The sequence below is a fragment of the Herpailurus yagouaroundi genome, unplaced genomic scaffold (assembly GCF_014898765.1).
Source record: "Herpailurus yagouaroundi ecotype Mexico unplaced genomic scaffold, PumYag 220, whole genome shotgun sequence".
NCBI lineage: Eukaryota > Metazoa > Chordata > Mammalia > Carnivora > Felidae > Herpailurus > Herpailurus yagouaroundi.
In genome coordinates, this window is record NW_024412451.1 from 7,048,811 (window position 1) to 7,068,439 (window position 19,629).

The window sequence follows — 19,629 nt, forward strand, 5'->3', positions numbered from 1 at the left end:
ATGAGTGCATTTGCTGGGCTTTTCTGCAGTACGTGTTTTGTGAAGTAAAGTGAGACTAATCTTTTTTTTTTTTTTTCCAACGTTTATTTATTTTTGGGACAGAGAGAGACAGAGCATGAACGGGGGAGGGGCAGAGAGAGAGGGAGACACAGAATCGGAAACAGGCTCCAGGCTCTGAGCCATCAGCCCAGAGCCTGACGCGGTGCTCGAACTCACGGACCGCGAGATCGTGACCTGGCTGAAGTCGGACACTTAACTGACTGCGCCATCCAGGCGCCTCGAGACTAATCTTAAGAGAGAAAGTTCTTCCACATTCCTTACAGCCACAGGGGTTCTCACCTGTATGAGATCTCTCACGCTTAACAAGATGTGTCTTACTAATGAAGGTTTTCCGACATTCATCACATTCATAGGGTTTCTCTCCTGTGTGAGTTCTCTGATATAAAATACGCTCTACCTTCTGAATAAAAGCTTAGAGACATCCATCATATTCATATGTTTTTTTCTCCTGTATGAGTTCTCTGGTATACCATGAGCTGTGATTTCTGGGAGAAAATTTTTCTTCATTCACTGTATCCATAGGGTTTCTGTCCTGTGTGACTTCTCTGGTGTAGAAGGAGTTACGGCACATGGTTAAAGGATCTTTGACATTTACTACCTTTATAAAATCTCATTTCTATATGACTTATATTCAGGCATGACATCTTATTGACAGCTTCTCCATAATCACATTCACAGCAATTAATTCCAGAATGAGCATTTTTATGCATAGTATGGAAAAACAATTTCTCACAGATTTAACTTCTTAGCTTTTTCACTTATATAATTTCTGTTCTGGAAAAGTAAATCTAAATTATGTTTCAAAGTTTTCCCATTTGAATCAAATTGATCAAAGTCTTTTCTCAGGTGAGACATTTTGTCAAATACGTCACATTCCTGGTGCCTTGCCATGGGATCAAGTTTGTCAGAGTTTTCCTGGAGCCCGTCTGTCTCATCATCAACTTGCTAGGCATCTTCTAGGAAGGAGACCGATGAATCTGTATACAATTAGGCAGTGGAAGAGGCCAACTCTCACAGTGAGGATCAAGGATCCTTACAAATGAGGATTTTTAATCAGGAAACAAGTTAGAGGCATCCAGTAGAAGAAGAGAAAATAGAAGGGAAGCAGAGGGACATGGTAAAGGGGAAAAATTCATGTGTATCTGGAAGCTTAATTCTGACCAGAGGTGAGATGTTGAGTAGGAGGAAGGCAACATGAGCAGTACTGGTGATGAAGAGTGAGGATGCTAGAAACGGAGAATAACCAAGAGAGCTGGGTCCTAGTTGAGTCCAAGATCTGACACAGAGTGCAAAGACATAATGGCCTATCTCCTTTTTTTGGAAGCTTATTTATTTATTTTCAGTAATCTCTACACCCAATGTGGGTCTTGAACTCATGCCCGATCAAGAGTCACATGATCTACCAACTGAGCCAACCAGGAGCCCCAAAGGTTCAAGGGTTTTTAAATAATGTCTTCAAAACAACCTATCAAAGGTTCTAGCTTCTGGGGCGCCTGGGTGGCTGAGTCGGTTGGGCATCCGGCTTCCACTCAGGTCATGATCTCACAGTCCCTGGGTTCAAGCCCTACGTCGGGCTCTGTGCTGACAGCTCAGAGCCTGGAACCTGCTTCGGATTCTGTGTCTCCCTCTCTCTCTGCCCCTCCCTTACTCGCACTCTGTCTCTCTCTCTCTCTGTCTCTCAAAAATAAAGAAACACTAAAAAAATAAATTAAAAAAAAGTTATAGCTCCTTAGGCTTTCACTCATCTACCTGGCTGTTATCCACTCTCCCAGATGGTCCTTACTACCGACTTCCCCCTCTACAATCCATGGCTCCCTGCTCCAGCTGGAGGACCGCTGCTAGTCGGGAAGCCTAACAATTTGATCACGGCTAAACACGGTGCCAAGAGGTTGATCTTCAGAACCTCTGAAGAAGTAGGAAGGGGCTGTTCCAGAGTCAACACCTCAGCAAAGTGAAAAAAAATTTTTTTAAGTTTATTTATTTATTTTGAGAGAGACAGAGATAGCACCAGTGCAGGAGGGGCAGAGAGAGAGAGAGGGAGAGAGAGAGAGGGGGAGAGAGAGAGAGAGAGAGAGAGAGAGAATCCTAAGCAGGTTCCACACTGCCAGTGCAGAGCCTAATGTGGGGCTTGAACCCAAGAACCGTGAGGTGACGACCTGAGCCTTAACCGAGAGTTGGACATTTAACTGACTGAGCCACCCAGGCGCCCCATGAAAAACTTTAATTTGGGAGGTGAGAGCATGATCCTCTCTCCACGTTCAGACAGACACAAAGGCTCTATCATTTATAAATCCTAAGTTCAAAGACATTAAACACTTCAGAGAGCTTCTAAATTCCAGCAGTTAAAAAAGAAATGGGGGCGCCTGGGTGGCGCAGTCGGTTAAGCGTCCGACTTCAGCCAGGTCACGATCTCGCGGTCCGTGAGTTCGAGCCCCGCGTCGGGCTCTGGGCTGATGGGTCGGAGCCTGGAGCCTGCTTCCGATTCTGTATCTCCCTCTCTCTCTGCCCCTCCCCCGTTCATGCTCTGTCTCTCTCTGTCCCAAAAATAAATAAAAAAAACGTTGAAAAAAAAAAAAAAGAAATAAGAAAAAAAAAATAATAAAAGAAAAAATAAAAAAGAAATGGCAACAGACTGGGGTTCACCACAGTCCTTGCCCACTGACCTGAGGCTGCTGTGAGTTTCCAACATTACAACCCAGTACAGCTTCTTCCGGACCACATCCAGTAGTTGCCAGTCCTCTGACGTGAAGTGCACGGCCACATCCTCAGGTGAGTGTTACCTGTAATGACACATTGTTTCAAGTGACTTTTCACTCAGTGGTATGGAAAAAAATGCACATGAATTTATTATGATCATTTTCACAATACATTATATACCCAAGGTTTGGTGAATCTAAATTTGCCTTGTACCTACGGAAGAAACTTACAGCTCATTAAAAATATCCTGCCATTCAAAAATCAACCAGTGTAACTCACCACATTGACAGAATCAAGGATAAAAGTATTTTTTTAGGTTATTTATTTATTTTTGAGAGAGAGAGAGAAAGAGAGCGCATGAGTGGGGCAGAGAGAGAGGGAGAGAGAGAATCCCAAGCTGGCTCCATGCTGTTAGTGCAGAGCCCAACCTAGAGCTTGATCTCATGAACTGCAAATCATAACCTGGGCTGATACCAAGAGTCAGACCCTTAACCGACTGAGCCACCCAGGTGCCCCAAGGATAAAAATCTTATCATCATGACAATGGATCCATGGAAAGCATGTCACACCAGTGAGCACACATATGTCTAAACTATTGAATGGATTGCTAAGATTTGTATATTTGGTTGTATATAAGTTTTACTCCAAAATAAATAAAAGTACTATAAACAAATATTAAACTCTAGTTAATAATATACATGCTGGAGTATTTAGGGGGAAGTTTACTAATTTTTTTTTTTAATTTTTTTTTCAACGTTTATTTATTTTTGGGACAGAGAGAGACAGAGCATGAACAGGGGAGGGGCAGAGAGAGAGGGAGACACAGAATCGGAAACAGGCTCCAGGCTCCGAGCCATCAGCCCAGAGCCTGACGCGGGGCTCAAACTCACGGACCGCGAGATCGTGACGTGGCTGAAGTCGGACGCTTAACTGACTGCGCCACCCAGGCGCCCCACTAATTTTTTAAAAATATATTTTTTAAGTGTATTTATTTATTTTGAGAGACAGAGAGAGCAAGCGGGGGAGGCGCAGAGACTGAGGGAGAGAGGGAGAATCCCAAGCAGGCTCCACAATGTCAGCCCAGAGCCCAATGCAAGGCTCGAACTCATGAACCGTGAGATCAGACCTGAGCTGAAACCAAGAGTCAGATGCTTAACCAACTGAGCCACCCAGGCACCCCCTAATGTTTGAAATTTACTACAAAATACATTAAAAAAAAAAAAAAAAACAAGGGAGCAAGGGATGGCTACATAAAAGCAAATATTTTGGTATTCTGAGACCCAATTTCTAACATGGCAGAGGGGTGGTTCCCTCATAAAAACAATAAGCAATTCTTGGGACACCAGCTCAGTGTCCCACAATTCAACTTAATTCTGATATTATCTACCTGCAGATAGCATCAGATTCCACACTTTAAGGGGTCAGTCCCACAAGACTGCCTTTCCCCTCTGCCACCTCAGATCCCAGTTACAAGTCTAGGGTTCACCTGTACTGCTGACTGGCTATAAATCAGAGCTTCCTAAAACTTCTGCTTCAGGTTCAATTAATTTGCTAGAATAGCTCAAAGAACTCAGAGAAACATTTTACTTTCTAGAATAAGAGTTTACTATGAAAGGATTTAACAAGGGAAGAGACAAGTGAAAGGGACGCGTAGGGCCAGGTATGGGGCAAGGGCATGGGGCTTCCACACTCTCCAGGTGCACCACCCTCCCAGTCTCCGTCAACCTGGAAGCTGTCCAAACACTCTCCTTTTGGGTTTTTATGAGGGCTTCATTGCACAGGCATGACTGATTAAATCACTGGCTGCTGGCAACAGATTCAATCTCTTACCCTTTTCCCATTCCCTTAGGTCAGGGGGGTGTGACTGAAAGTTCCAACCCTCTTAACACATGATTGATTCTCCTGGCAACCAGCCCTCTTCCTTGGAGGCTTCCAAGAAGTCATCATTCATGTAACAAAAGACACTGTTATCACTCTCAGTATTTAGGAAATTCCAAGGATCTGGGGAGCTGTGAGCCAGGAACTGTGGATAAGACCAAATATACATGAAAAATGTATTTTGGTTGTCTGAATGACCAAATGTATATTTCTTATGAATCACAGTATCACATAGCTGATAAAGCAAGTAAAACATTATAGAATTTAGTTGGTTGGTATATAGGTGTTCACTGTAAAATTCTTTCAACTTTTGTGTACATCTGAAATTTTTTATAATAAAACATCAAAAAAATACTAGAAAAAAAGCACATAGTAAAATTTAACACCCTTCAATGATGAAAACTCTTAGCAAATTAGGAATATAAGTAATCTGCCTTAATCTGAAAAAATAACATCCATAGGGGCATCTGGGTGGTTCAGTCAAGCGTCTGACTCTTGACTTTGGCTCAGGTCATGATCTCATGGTTTGTGAGATCGAGCCCTGCATCGGGCTCCATGCTGACAATGCAGAGCCTGCTTGGGATTCTCTCTCTCCCTCTCTCTCTCTGCCCTTCCCCTGTTTGCACATGTGCACACTCTCTCTCTCTCTCTCTCAAAAAAAAATCCATATAAAACCTAAAGCAAACATTACATTTAATGGTGAATTATTAAAAGTCTTTGCACTGAGGTAAGAATGAGGCAAGGATGCCCATCACCATTTCTATTCAAATGGTACTGAAGGCCCTGCCAGTGCAACTGGGCAAGAAAAAGAAGTAAGAGGCAAAAGAATTAGGAAGAAATTTATTATTCACAGAGGACGTGATTTGGAAAGTAGAAAATCCGTAAGAATTATAAACTATTAGAATTCATAAATGAATTTCTCAAAGTCACTGACCATAAGATCAGTATTAATAAACCAACTGCATTTCAACAGTAGCCAACTACTAGTAGCCAACTACTAGGAAATGAAATTAAATAATAATCCACTCATAATAGTATCAAACAGCAAATGGCTAGAAATAATTCCTTTTTTTAATTAAAAAATTTTTTTTAATGTTTTTATTTATTTTTGAGACAGAGCATGAGCAGGGGAGGGGCAGAGAGAGAGGGAGACACAGAGTCCAAAGCAGGCTCCAGGCTCTGAGCTGTCAGCACAGAGTCCGATGCGGGGCTCGAACCCACAGACTGTGAGATCGTGACCTGAGCCAAAGTCAGATGCTCAACCGACTGAGCCACCCAGGCACCCCTGCCTAGAAATAATTCTTAAAAGGATGTGCAAGACCTCAATATTGAAAACCATAAAACTCTATTGAAACACGTTAAAGAAAATGTGAATAAAGGCAAGAATATGCCATGTCTTGGATTAGAAAATTCCACCGTACAGGCATGTTGATTATCCCCCAAATTAATACAGCCAATGCAATAAAACCAATATTCTAGCAGGTGTTTTCTGGAAACCGACAAGCTGATTCTAAAATTTACAAGAGCAGCTCCTGGGTGGTTCAGTTGGTTGAGCGTCTGATTCTTGATTTTGGCTCAGGTCATGATCCTAGGGTTGTGGGATTGAGCCCTGTGGCGGGCTCTGTACTAAGCACGGAATCCTGCTCAGGATTCTCTCTCTCTCTCTCTCTCTCTCTCTCTGCCCCCCTGCCCCACCCTTTGCGAGTTGTCTCTAAAATAAAATAATAATTTTAAAATACTGTTTTAAAAACTAAACAAAATTTATAAGAAAATACCAAGGGTCTGGAGAGGAGCCCGTGACACAGCAAGAACGTGAGCAAGTACAGTGAGGCGACAGCTGCAGTGGTGCAAATGACCGATGACGATGGCTCTGACTAGGGTAGTGCTGTGGCAAGGAAGAGCGACAGATCTGAGTTCGGCTTTGTAAACAGAACCAACAGGATTTGCCCTCGCATGATGGGAAACACAGAGACCGATGAAAGTGTGAGAAGTGGAGATGTGTCCGCTATGGCTGCTGTTGTGCTGTGGTGGCAGAGTTGAGTAGTTGCAGCAGAGAGTATCTGGCCCACAAAGGCTTATTATTTTGCCCTTCACAGAAGTTTGCTGACCCCTCATCTGAGAAGCTAAGAGAAGCTATTCATTGAAAGAGGGAAACTGTGGAAGGAACAGGCTTCAGGGGAGATTCAGAGCTAGCTTTGGTAAATGGCAAAATGGACGAACCTGTAGAGATGTGCACCTTAGAGATGTCAAGGAGGCAGTAAGGTACAGGAGGTGATGCTTGGCGGACAAGTGCAGGCTGGAGATAGAAAGAGGAAGCCATCGGCATGAGTGCGGTTTAAACTGTGACACCAGACGAGAGCACTAAGGAGAAAGTACAGACACAAAAGATGCAGGGAATAAGCCCTGAGACAAGATAAGAGGATTGGGAGACCAGACAAATTACAAAAAGAAGTTGAACCCTAGAAGTGGCCAGTAAGGCAGAAACACCGAGAGAGCATGGCGTTCTGAACACCAAACGACAAGAGTACTTCAAGGAAGAAGGAAGTATCGACGATGTTAGATGCTGCTGGAAGGTCCAGTAAAAACTGAGCATGGGATTTAACAACAGGAAGTCACCGAGGATCCTGATAAAAACCACTTTTGGAGGAAGGAGGGGATTAAAAGCAACTGAAGTGGATTCAAATAAGAGAGGGAGGAGGGACTGGTGATACGGAGTTTTGGCGACTCTTTTGGTTTTTGATGAAGACCTTGTTGCCTAAGTGACAGAAAGCATTTATTGACTGTGAGGAACTGTCTTAATGGAAAATGTACTTCATAAAAATGCCCGTTTCTCTTTGGATTACGGCTGCCATCCGCACCAGCGGAAAATCAGCAACCCCGCTCTGGACTGTATGGTTCGCGCGGCAATGTTTCAACGTTAAGCGCTCTCACCCACGATCTATGTAGGCTCCACCTGGCTGTGTCTTAATCTTCTATCTTCTCGTCCATGCTTTTTCCCACGTGACTATTATGTGCACATAGTGTTGCTCTCAAAATTGTGCACATTCTTAGAAATCTCCCCAAATCCTTTGGAAAGACAGCTCACCTAGGACTTGGTCATTTTCAGCTGCTTTTGGGAAATGGCGAGTCCAACATCTGCCCAAAGGACTCTTCCAGCTCTTCTCTGAATCTTGGTATGAACTCTCCGGTCAAGAGAACCGTCAGTGACAAGGCACCGCCTACTCGGGAATGCTACGTCCTCACGTCACGTAATCTGTCTTCTCCCAGAAAGTGAGACCTGTGGATTTAAGGGGAATACTTATGTTAGATGGCATGTTAACTCCAGGCCCTGAATCTCTGCTTTTATTGTCGAGGCCTTATCCTCACATGGAACTCCAGGCTAGGCTTTCTGCTGATTCTGATCAGGCTCCTGGGAACAAAAATAGCCTTAAGTGTTTGGTTTAATCCAAAGGCTCTGGAAATACAGTGTCCAAGGCTGAGATGCTATTAATATTCCCAAGGACATCCTAAGCATACTTATGGATTGATGACTTTCCCATATACCGTTACCAGACTCCAGTCCATTTCCAGCAACGATGGAAATGAGGTTGGACCCAGAATTTAAAGCACAGGGAAGGCTTTATTGGGGCTTATGCTCGAGCACAAGGGAGGCAGCACTAAGGGAGGAATCCTCAAGCTGACCTCAAGGAGAGGTCAGGGAAAGTTTTTAAAGGAACTGAGGTGGGAAAAGGTTATTTATACCTGTGCATTTAAAGGTCATACTTCTGGGGCACCTGGGTGGCTCAGTTGGTTGAGTGTCCAGCTTTGGCTCAGGTCATGATCTCATGGTTTGTGAGTTCGAGCCCCACGTCGGGCTCTGTGCTGACAGCTTGGAGCCTGGAGCCTGTTTCGGATTCTGTGTCTCCCTCTCTCTCTGCCCCTCTCCTGTTCGTGCTCTGTCTCTGTCTCTCAAAAATAAATAAATAAACATTAAAAAAAAAATTAAAGGTCACACTTCTTCATGTGTTATGTGTCTAACATGTTAAAATCTCCACCCCTTGCATGTGATTTTTACTATTATAATGAGGGCAAAAGTCAGTAAAAGGTCAAATCTGGCAGACACTGTGTCTCAGACTAGTTTGCTCTGATCCTTAGCTGGTGTCTTGCTCTGCAAGAGAAGTGGTATTGGCCAGCACGGAGCTTCCCAGGGGCATAGAGGCTTGTTCCCAAGGTTTTTACTGTCTCAGTACAATACAGTTATATTAAAATTTGAGTCTTTGAATATATATTAAAAACGTGCAACTTCACAAGTATAGTCTATTGGGAAACATACAATAACTGGTAAAAACTGAGTTTTGAGAACAGTCCAAGAGAAGAGAACTACAGGCAAATCTCATACATGAACACTAGTGACACTATGTAAAAGAATAATAAATCGGCAGCTCTTTCTGCCCACAGATCCTGTCCCCATGCTTTACCAAACCATCCCTTTGCACCAGGAGGAGGAGGGGGCAGAGAAGGGGGAGGATAACGGGGAGAGGGAGGAGGAGAAATCAAATCTAGCAAAAGCTGATTTAGGATGTCATCAAGGGTTTTACCCTAGGAGTACAAAGTTGATTTAAAACCTAAAGTTACGGGCGCCTGGGTGGCTCAATCAGTTAAGTGTCCGACTTTGGCTCAGGTCATGATCCCGTGGTTCATGGGTTCCAGCCCTGTGTCAGGTTCTGGGCTGACAGCTCAGAGCCTGGAGCCTGCTTCGGATACTGTGTCTCCCTTTCTCTCTGCCCCTTCCCCTCTCATGCTCTGTTTCTGTCTCTCTCTCTCAAAAAATAAACATTAAAAAAAAAAAAAACCTCTAAAGTTAGGGCCCCTAAAAGTTAAAATATCCTAAAATTAGGATGTCATCCAGGTATTTACCCCAGGAGTACAGAGTTCATTTAAAATCCTAAAGTTGGGGCACCTGGGTGGCTCAGTTGGTTAAGCATCTGACTTCAGGTCAGGTGATGATCTCGTCGGGTTCTGTGCTGATAGCTCAGAGCCTGGAGCCTGCTTCAGATTCTAGGTCTCCCTCTCTCTCTGCCCCTCCCCTGCTCATGCCCAGTCTGTCTCTCTGTCTCTCTCTCCCTGTCTCTCTCAAAAATAAATAAACATTAAAAAATTTTTTTTAATAAAATAAAGTTCTAAAGTTAGGGGGCACCTGGGTGGCTCAGTCAGTTAAGCGTCCGACTTTGGCTCAGGTCATGACACCACGGTTTGTGGGTTTGAGCTCTGCGTTGGGCTCTGTGCTGACAGCTCAAAGCCTGGAGCCTGGTTCAGATTCTGTATCTCCCTCTCTCTCTGCCCCTCCCCTGCTTGAGCCTGCGTGGAATTCTCTCTCTCACCCTCTCTCTCCCTCTCCTGCTCACATTCACACACCTGTGCTCTCTCTCTCTCTCTCTCAAAATAAATAAAAACTTAAAAAAAGTCCTAAAGCCAATAAACATAATTCGTCACAACAATTAAATAAAAAACATCAAGATAATGAAAAACATTTCAGAAAATTCAAGTTACATTGATGACTAAAACAACAGTAAAAATTATTAAAGACAACAAAAATATCCAGCACATAATTAAACCAGAAAATTTTCTTGAGGAGCTGGAGAGAGAGACCAATTTGTATTAAGTTAAAAGTAGGGGTGCCTGGGTGGTTCAGTCGGGTAAATGTCGAACTTTGGCTCAGGTTACGACCTCACAGTTCGTGGGTTCAAGCCCCGCATCGGGCTCTGTGCTGACAGCTCAGAGCCTGGAGCCTGCTTTGGATTCTGTGTCTCCCTCTCTCTCTCTGCTCCTCCCCCGCTTGCACTCTATCTCTTTCTCTGAAAAATAAACAAAAAACATTTTTTTAAAGTATAGATTGTTTTGCCCAAATTTATGTTTAGTTCTTTTTAAATTTTATTATTATTTTTTTTAGAGAGAGCGCACCAGGGAGAAGGCAGGAGAGGGAGAGAGAGAATTCTAAGCAGCCTCCACATTCAGCAGAAAGCCCAACATGGGGCTTGATCCCACAACCCTGGGATCATGACGTGAGCCGAAATCAAGTTGGCTCAACCAACTAAGCCACCCAAGTGTCCCTGTGTTTTAATGTGACACCAGTCAAAATTCCATTGTACATTCACTTAATGGAATACTAAAAGTATTTTTTAACTTAAAAAATAAATTTAAAAGAATGTGGGAATGCATACATAATAAACTCAGTTTTTTTTTATTATTTTTTTTTTAATTTTTTTTTCAACGTTTATTTATTTTTGGGACAGAGAGAGACAGAGCATGGAGGGGGGAGGGGCAGAGAGAGAGGGAGTCACAGAATCGGAAGCAGGCTCCAGGCTCTGAGCCATCAGCCCAGAGCCTGACGCGGGGCTCGAACTCACGGACTGCGAGATCGTGACCTGGCTGAAGTCAGACGCTTAACCGACTGCGCCACCCAGGCGCCCCTAATAAACTCAGTTTTAAGAAACTGCTCAATTAATAATTTTTCAAAATGCATAAAAAGCCTTAAGAAATAATGAAAATTTAACAATTGTTATCTCTAGGTGGCATATATGGGGGGATGGGGAACTGGCTTGTTTCTCACTACCTGTGTCATGATCACCCACAAAGGAAACACTCAAGTGAAATTTACAAAACTCAAAAGTCCAAAAGGCAGAAGCTTTTTGACTTTCATAACACACATAGTTTTCAGATTAATCTAATCACTTCAAAGTATTTTCATTTTTCATAGAATAAGAGGAGAGTAGGACTTGAGGTCAAAGGAGATTCGAAAACGGACCTTGAGTAGGAGATTGGATATGATGGACCAAACTGTGTGTCAGCTGTGAGAATCATACGCTAAAGAGCCTGCTCCCATTTTCCCAGGTGGTGGACTCAAATTACTGAAACCCTCTGTCCATCAAGACCTCCCCAATTCACTGCACTTCTCAGACCCGTGCATACCCCAACAAGCTACCCAATCACAAACATAAATAAGGCTGTCCAATTGATGTGGAAATCTTCAAATTTGGAGCTGAGGGCCAAGGAAGAATTCTTGAGACATTGGTGCAAAAAAAACCGGCTTTATTAAAGCACTGGACAGGACACGTGGGCAGGAAGAGAGCTGCACTAGAGTCCTAAAGGCATTAGGGACAGCACAAGCCTCCAAGAATTTTGGAAACAAGGTTTCCAGGACCTTGAGGGGGTAGCTGTGGTTCGGAAACGGTCATTTATTACTGTTTAGTAAACCCTCAGTCATGTGACCCTTCAGCTGTGAATCAGTGGGCCATATACTTAGAGGATGATGGCTAACATGTATCTTGGGAGGTAGAAATAAAGGAAGCTTCCAAAGGAATTTCTGTATGTTTTAAGTAGGCACACAGGATCCTGGGGGTTTGGGATAATGCTAAGATTGCCTTTTGCCCTTAGCAAAGTGTCAACATCCAGGCAGCTGACCTCTTGGAAAACAGTCACTCTGCCTATTTCAAGGACTTGCCAATGGGCTGTAAGTTATAAAGAAATTTAATTTTTTCTTTTGCCTTTGTTCCTCACATCACAATCACTCAAGCCCACTCTTCTATCTTATCCTGAACCAAGTCACCCCATTCAAAAACCCACGGCATTTAAGTTATTGCGGACTCGCAGCCAACCAAACATAGACCACCAAAAGTCCCCAGGGAGGGGCGCCCGGGTGGCTCAGTTCATTAAGCAGCAGACTCAGGCTCAGGTCATGATCTTACGGTTCATGAGTTCCAGCCCGTGTTGGGCTTTGCACCCACAGTGCACAATCTTCTTGTCTCTCTGCCCCTCCCCTGCTTGCGCTTTCTCTCTCAAAATAAAAACTTAAAAAAAAAAAAAAAGGTCCCCATGGAGTAATCCCTAAGCCCCGCTGACGTACTCCCATGACACCTGCTCTCACGCCGAAGCCTCGTCTCCCCTCACTCATCACAGATCCCCTAACCCATGGCCGGATGCCCCCAGGCTGCCTTCACCAACAACTGACCGCACCACCACCCTGCCCAAGCACTCGTTAAGCGCCGCCCCTCTAAGCAAGAATCTGACTTAAGCATCACCGGAGGTTTAAAAGAACGGCACACGACACTTCCGTTTCCGGCGCACCCCGCGCCGACCACCTCTGCCGCTCACTCTTGGGCACGTGGAGATAAGAGGGCCGCATCCTCCCAAACACTGGAATGCAGGGCCGTGGATAGACGGCAAGTAATGCTGCTGCCCGCACTGAGCGGCTTCACAACGGGAGCGGTTGTCTTGAAATACATGCAGGTCTGAGGCCTCCGCTCACTTCTCCCGGTCTGTCTCGCTCCCTCGCTTCCAGGCCCGCGCCTCTGCAGCCCGCCCGGGCCGCCACGCATGCTCAGTAGCGCGTCCAGGCCGCCGCGCCTCCGGGAGCCGCTACGCATGCTCAGTAGCGCGTCCGAGGCGCAGCGCCTCCCGAGTGGGCCCCTCCAGCGGGAGGGTTGGTAGCGGAATCCGAGAAGACTTCTGATGAAGGGCAGCGGGCTCTGGGGGACACAGTAGGCCTGTGCGTTGAAGAGAGGTAACTCTAGGGTATTCGTATAGAGGTTGTGGAAGAGGAAAAGGGAAAGGAGACACCGGGGCCAGTAGGAGGGGAAAGCCAACTGTGAGGGCGGGCTGCGTGCCTGACCCTGAGAAAGGGGGCCCAGTGGAGGGGGGCGGGGGAGCTCTGCACGTGGTCGAGGCGCCCGGCCGCAGCAGAGCCGGGGAACTGTTGCGAATGCTAAAGCCAGGAAAAGTGCGGATGTGAACTACTGCATTTCTGGAGTTGTCTGCCGGGCTCCGCTGATCATACCAACCAGCCCTACCCCAAACTCCACAGTCTGTGACACATCCTGGGAAACAAGAGTTCAAGTTACTCCATCAAAGAACAGTATACTTCACCTGGACGCCTCCAACCTATCTGGGTCGGAGATGTCACATAAAGGCTTGGCTTTAAGTGCTTCTTCAACACGCAGGAAGAGTATTTTGTCATCTTCCCAACGACAAAGTGGAGACCCAGGCCCAAATGGGACTAGTCATGTTAATGTGACCTGTCGTCAGGCGGCAGCCACGTCTCCTGGTGTACACTTTTATGGCTCTTATTACTTAGGGAATCCCCAGTGGCTTAACTTCCACTGTTTAATTTCTTAGGTTTAGTAATGATGTTTTGATTATGTAGGGGATGCATGATAATATAGATGTGATAGTATCTTTACGACCAGAGGATTCTGAAAAGATAAACAGGTAGGTAACTAAATGGAAAATAGGCACATAACAAAATGGTGAAGTTGCTGAACCTATTTTGTAGGTACATAGGCCTCATCATTATTTAGACTTGCAATCTTTTTATACCTAAAAATTGTTAGAATGCAAAGTTGGAAAAATAACGATTTCTTCTTTGACTCATGCAATGTGGGGGGGATAAGTTTAAGAATTCTCTGAACTTGCACCAATGGGTTCACAAGGCTTAGGGCGGAAAGCCGCTTTCACAGGACGAAAGCCTCCGAGAGCTGGTAGAGGTGGAGAGCCGCGGCTGCAAGGCTTTGTCCCAGGTTTGCTAGCGAGAAATATGCCTTGTTAAGCCTGGGGTGGCATGCCCCACTCATCTTAGCCCCTAGAAAAGGTAGACAAATACGGTGCCAGCAGTGAAGGGCTGCCTGCTTGGCACCAAGATGTTGATTTGTCTTGACCCTAACCCCTAACACCACATACCTTTGGAACCCCTTTTCTCTCACACACATGAATAATGATAACTGTTTTATTGTCTCTTTCGGCATGACCATCATATATGTAGTCCTTCTGATCCTAATATGGAGAAAGGACCTTACTCAGGGCTCTTGTCTCCTCCCAGACATTAGCCTCTCTCGTGTTCATTTCTGCATCTGCTCTCTTGCTGAACATGAGAGAACTCCGGACTCAAGGTCTGCAACAATGTAATATTTATAATTCATTTCTTGATTCCCAGAATTACAGATTTCTAGCTAATTTTTGTCCTGGACTTAGTGTATGTCGGCTTACAGAACAAGAGTGCACATTATTTAGTCCTTTCGGGTTTGTTGAGATTTGCATTATAGGCTAGAACATGGCCAACATGGTAAACTTTGGAAAATAAGTGCTTGAAAATTCTGTGAATTTTGAGAACATTGTATACAATACCTCCATTATATTGATTTTTGTTATGTTGTTCAAAACTTCCTTTTATAAATATTTTTATCAGCGTAAATTTATCTTTTTTTATTCCACATTTCTTTATACTCTGCCTTCTTTTGGGTTCATGATAATTTTTCTTTTTTTTTTTTTTTTTCAACGTTTATTTATTTTTGGGACAGAGAGAGACAGAGCATGAACGGGGGAGGGGCAGAGAGAGAGGGAGACACAGAATCGGAAACAGGCTCCAGGCTCTGAGCCATCAGCCCAGAGCCCAACACGGGGCTCGAACTCACGGACCGCGAGATCGTGACCTGGCTGAAGTCGGACGCTTAACCGACTGCGCCACCCAGGCGCCCCGATAATTTTTGTTTCTTAATCATTCTGCCTTTGCCCTTGACTCATTTGGAAAATATGCACTCTGTTCCTGTTCCCTTAATGATTACTTTAAACATGGGTTTTTTTTTTTTTTTTAGGTTTTATTTACTTAAAATTAAAGTTTATTTTTTTATTTTAGAGAGTATATGAGCAGGAGAGTGGGGCAGATACCAGCTGCTTCCAGTTTTTCAAAACTCAGGGACAGAAGAGTTGTGATTACTCATCACTCTTAAATCTCAGTATTTTGGGGGGGTACCTGGGTGGCTCAGTCAGTTAAGCTTCCGACTCTGAATTTTGGCTCCTGATCTCATGGTTCGGGGGATTGAGCCCAGCATTGGGCTCTGCACTGACAGTGTGGAGCCTGCCTGGGATTCTCTTTCTCCTACTCTCTCTCTCTCTCTCTGCCCCTCCCCTGCTCATGCGCACACACTCACTCTCTCTCAAATAAACGTTAAAAAAAATAATGGAAAAGGAAAGGGAGGATTTAGGGAAATGGTGAAAAGGGACCTTGTTTATTCTATAGACTTATTTAACTTTTACACCACACGTATTGATATATTTAAATCAATTAAATCAGAGTGGCAGAAGACAATTTGTGTTAAAAAAGAATATTATCCCAAATGGCTAAAAAGTATTACCAGATCCGTTTACACATACCAGCCAAGTTTTTTTTTTTTTTAAGTCTTGTTTAGTTTTAAGCCTAATTACTTCCCTTGCAATTTATAAGATATACAAAAATTTACAATGCTGGCATTTCTTGATGGATTCTACACCTACAAACAAGAATTTTATGGTATACGATTTTCTTTCATGATCTTATGAAACCTGAAACTCAGGACATACATGTGCTACAAAAATCCTCTGGACACAAAATCACATACATCTTGGACCTTTCTTAAATTACTGCTTTGACTATTCCATATATTCAAACATGAAACAAAACTGTCTTTTAGCATACTGCAGTTATTTGCTCTTCTTGACTACTTCATGTTGTATTTTTTATAAATAAATGGTAATGTGACAGGAACAGAATTTCTATTATAAAGTTTATATGTAAGCAACTGGCCCAGTGTCATTACATGACACTAACTCTCCTTAATAAGTATTATCTGATGCACAGTAAGTTTTGGACTTCATGCCAGAGGCATCTCTTATCACAAGTCTTCAGTCAGCTATCTTCTTTGGTGTGAAAGCTCATTTGTTTGGAAGGTGTTCCAGGATTCCCAACATTTACGAGTTTTTTTCTTCCCCCTCAGTGAAAACTATTATATGATGACCCCTCAAACACATCTGTTGCGGCCAAGTTTTATTTCTGTGTGACGTATAATGGGATTTCTCTTCTCGAGAACAGATGTTGACTTTTCACCTCATTTGTAGGCCTTTCCCTAAGGAAATTAGGCTACACTGGTGGTAGATGGTTTTCCTATATTCACTGCATTTAAAAGGTCCCTCCTGGATAAGTTTTCTGGAACTGACAAAGACCAAAATTATCCTAACGTTCCCTGCATTCAGAGGGTGTCCTTTGTGTGGATTCTTTTGTATGCCGTGAGATCTGGCCCTTCACTAAAGTCTTTCCAGCGCTGTGTTCCCGAGATTTCTTTCCTGTGTGAATTTCCTCATGTGAAGTGAGAAAGAACTTGACAGAGAATGTTTTCCCACACTCATTACAGTGATAAGGTTTCTGTCCCACGTGACTTCTCTGATGAACACTGAGGTATGATTTCTCAAAAAAGGCTTTCCCACATTGAGTGCACTGATATGGTTTCTCTCCTGTGTGGCGTCTCTGATGTCTGATGAGCTGTGACTTCTGGTTGAAGATCTGACCACATGGAACACACCCATAGGGTTTCTCTCCAGTATGACACCGTTGATGGATAATAAGATGGCTTTTTTGGCGGAAAGCTTTTCCACATTCATTGCATCCATGGGGTTTCTCTCCTGTGTGAATCAACTGATGTCTACTGAGCATTGCCATACTGCTAAAGGCTTTCTGGCATTCGAGACATACAAAGGGTTTCTCTCCTGTATGCGTTCTGTGATGGACAATGAGCATTGCCTTTCGCATGAAAGCTTTTCCACACTCACCGCATTCATAGGGTTTCTCTCCTGTATGAGTTCGCTGATGGACAATGAGATGTGACTTGTCTATGAAGGCTTTTCCACACTCACTGCATTCATAAGGCTTCTCTCCTGTATGAATTCTCTGATGTGTTATGAGGGATGACTTTTTATTAAAGGCTTTCCCACATTCCTTGCACTCATAAGGTTTCTCTCCTGTGTGAGTTCTTCGATGAACGATAAGCTGGGAGTTGTCTATAAATGCTTTTCCACATTCACTGCATTCATAAGGCTTCTCTCCCGTATGGATTCTCTGATGTGTTACGAAGTGTGACTTTTTATTGAAGGCTTTCCCACATTCCTTACACTCATAAGGTTTTCTTCCCGTATGATTTCTCTGATGTACAATGAGCTGTGATGTGTGTACGAAAGCTTTTCCACACTCATTGCATTCATAAGGCTTCTCTCCTATATGAATTCTCTGATGCGTCAGGAGATGTGAGTTTTTACTGAAGGCTTTCCCACATTCCTTGCATTCGTACGATTTTTCTCGTGTGTGAGTTCGCTGGTGAACAACAAGCTGAGACTTACTGCAGAAGGTCTTTTCACATTCTTTACATGCATAGGGTCTGTCTCCTGTATGAGTTCTTTGATGGATAAGTAGGTTTGACTTCTGCATGAAACCTTTCCCACAGTCACTACACTCAAAAGGTTTCTCTCCTGTGTGTGTGCGGTAATGCAACCTGAGCTTTGTCTTCTCTCTGTAGGCTTTGCCACACTCTTTGCATTCATAGGGTTTCTCTCCTGTGTGAGTCCTGTGGTGTAAAATGAGATGATACTTTGTTCTGAAAGACTTTGGACACTCAAAACATCCATACGGTTTCTCTCCTGTATGAGTTCTCTGGTGCAGAGTAAGATGACATTTTGTACTGAAAGCTTTCTGACATTCAGGGCATCTGTACGGCTTCTCTCCTGTATGAGTTCTCTGGTGTATTATGAGCTTTGACTTATACCTGAAGGATCTGGGACATTCACTGCATTCATAAGGTTTTCCTTCTGTGTGAATTCTGTGATGTCTTTTGACATTTTTCACCGTGCTGAAAGTCTTCACACAGAAATTATGTTCACTGTACTGGGCTGAAGTATGGCAGGTTTCATGTGGAGTATGGAAAAATGATTTCCCATGGCCACTTAATTCACTGGAATTCATTTCTGCAGAATTTTTATTCTGAAGTTTTGAATCTGAATATCGTTTCAAACGTATTCCTCTTGAGAAACACTGAAGGGGTCTTTCTACAAATGGAACAAAGTTTTGCTCAGAGAAAAATTTTTTCCCAATGCATTATTTTCATTATTGCTTAACAGATTCATCATTCTCAATATTTTCCTGATACTAATCCTAAACCTGCCACATTACTTCAGGGGAAAAAAAAAAAAAAATCCTATCATTATGAAATGGAGGGGGATGGAATCTCAAGTCCCTATCTAAAGAGAATGGAGAAAGTGACACAGCAGGTGCACAGAAGTCAGAGGCATCCAATAAAAGAAATAGATAATAAGTAATGAACTGAAGGACCTGGGTGTCATCAAATTTTGGAGGGAATCTATGAAATCTCTAGAAGCGTAACAGAAGGGCTATGTGGGGGTGCCTGGGTGGCTCAGTTGGTTGAGTGTCCGCAACTTCAGCTCAGGTCATGATCTTATGGTTTGAGGGTTCAAGCCCCATGTTGGGCTTTGCACTGACGGCGCGAGCCTGCTTGGGATTCTCTGTCTCCCCTTCCCTCTCCCCTCCCCTGCTCACTCCCTCTTTCTCGAAAACAAACATTAAAAAAAAAAAAAAAAGCATACCTCTTTAAAAAAAAAAGAAAGAAAAAGAAGGAGAGCTAAGTGAATATGGGTAAGACATGGGGAAAGTGGGTTGTGTCTAACAAGCTGCAAAAGAACAACTGAGCCAAAAAAGAAAGACCGAATGAAACAGGCCAAGGTCTGACCCAGGGCAGATAAAAGGAGGTACGTCTTCTCTGAGGTGGCTAGCAAATGAGTCATACGCGGTAAGAGAAGGAAGCGCCATTCACACTGGTGACCTCTGTTCACTCAAAGTCACCTCTAAAGGTTCAAAGAGGATGAGAAAAAAAACCCAAAATAACAAGGGTCCCAAAGCACCAAGATCAACTGTCACTTGGCTTCCGCTAACTCCCACTGCGCTGGTATACTCGCCTGGACTACACGAACTTGGGAATTCTCTCTCTACCAGTCCTTGCACTCCTTTCTCCACAGGAACCGTTGCTTCTGGCCAGGGAGCGTGATAACCTGTCAAGAGGTCATCACAGAGAACTGAGCAGTATTAGGGCCTATTGAAGGAAAGTTCTGTTTTAGGGAACAGACAGTAAATCTCAGCAGAACAGAAACTCT

The 19,629-nt window shown here is 43.7% G+C and overlaps 1 protein-coding gene across 13 annotated transcripts in view; it reads right to left on the bottom strand.

Annotated features, from left to right (window-relative positions):
- Positions 1–15,646: 15,646 nt before the first annotated feature.
- LOC121018932 (zinc finger protein 268-like) overlaps positions 15,647–19,629 on the bottom strand; it is a 38,637-nt gene continuing 34,654 nt past the window's right edge. For all 13 annotated transcript variants that reach the window (XM_040458015.1, XM_040458014.1, XM_040458012.1 and 10 more), the window contains 2 exons: positions 19,435–19,527; positions 15,647–18,510 (listed from right to left, as the gene is read on the bottom strand). In XM_040458015.1, coding sequence (XP_040313949.1) covers positions 16,652–18,510; positions 19,435–19,527 — 1,952 coding nt within the window. In that variant the 3' untranslated portion in view covers positions 15,647–16,651. The remainder of the gene's footprint in view (positions 18,511–19,434; positions 19,528–19,629) is intronic.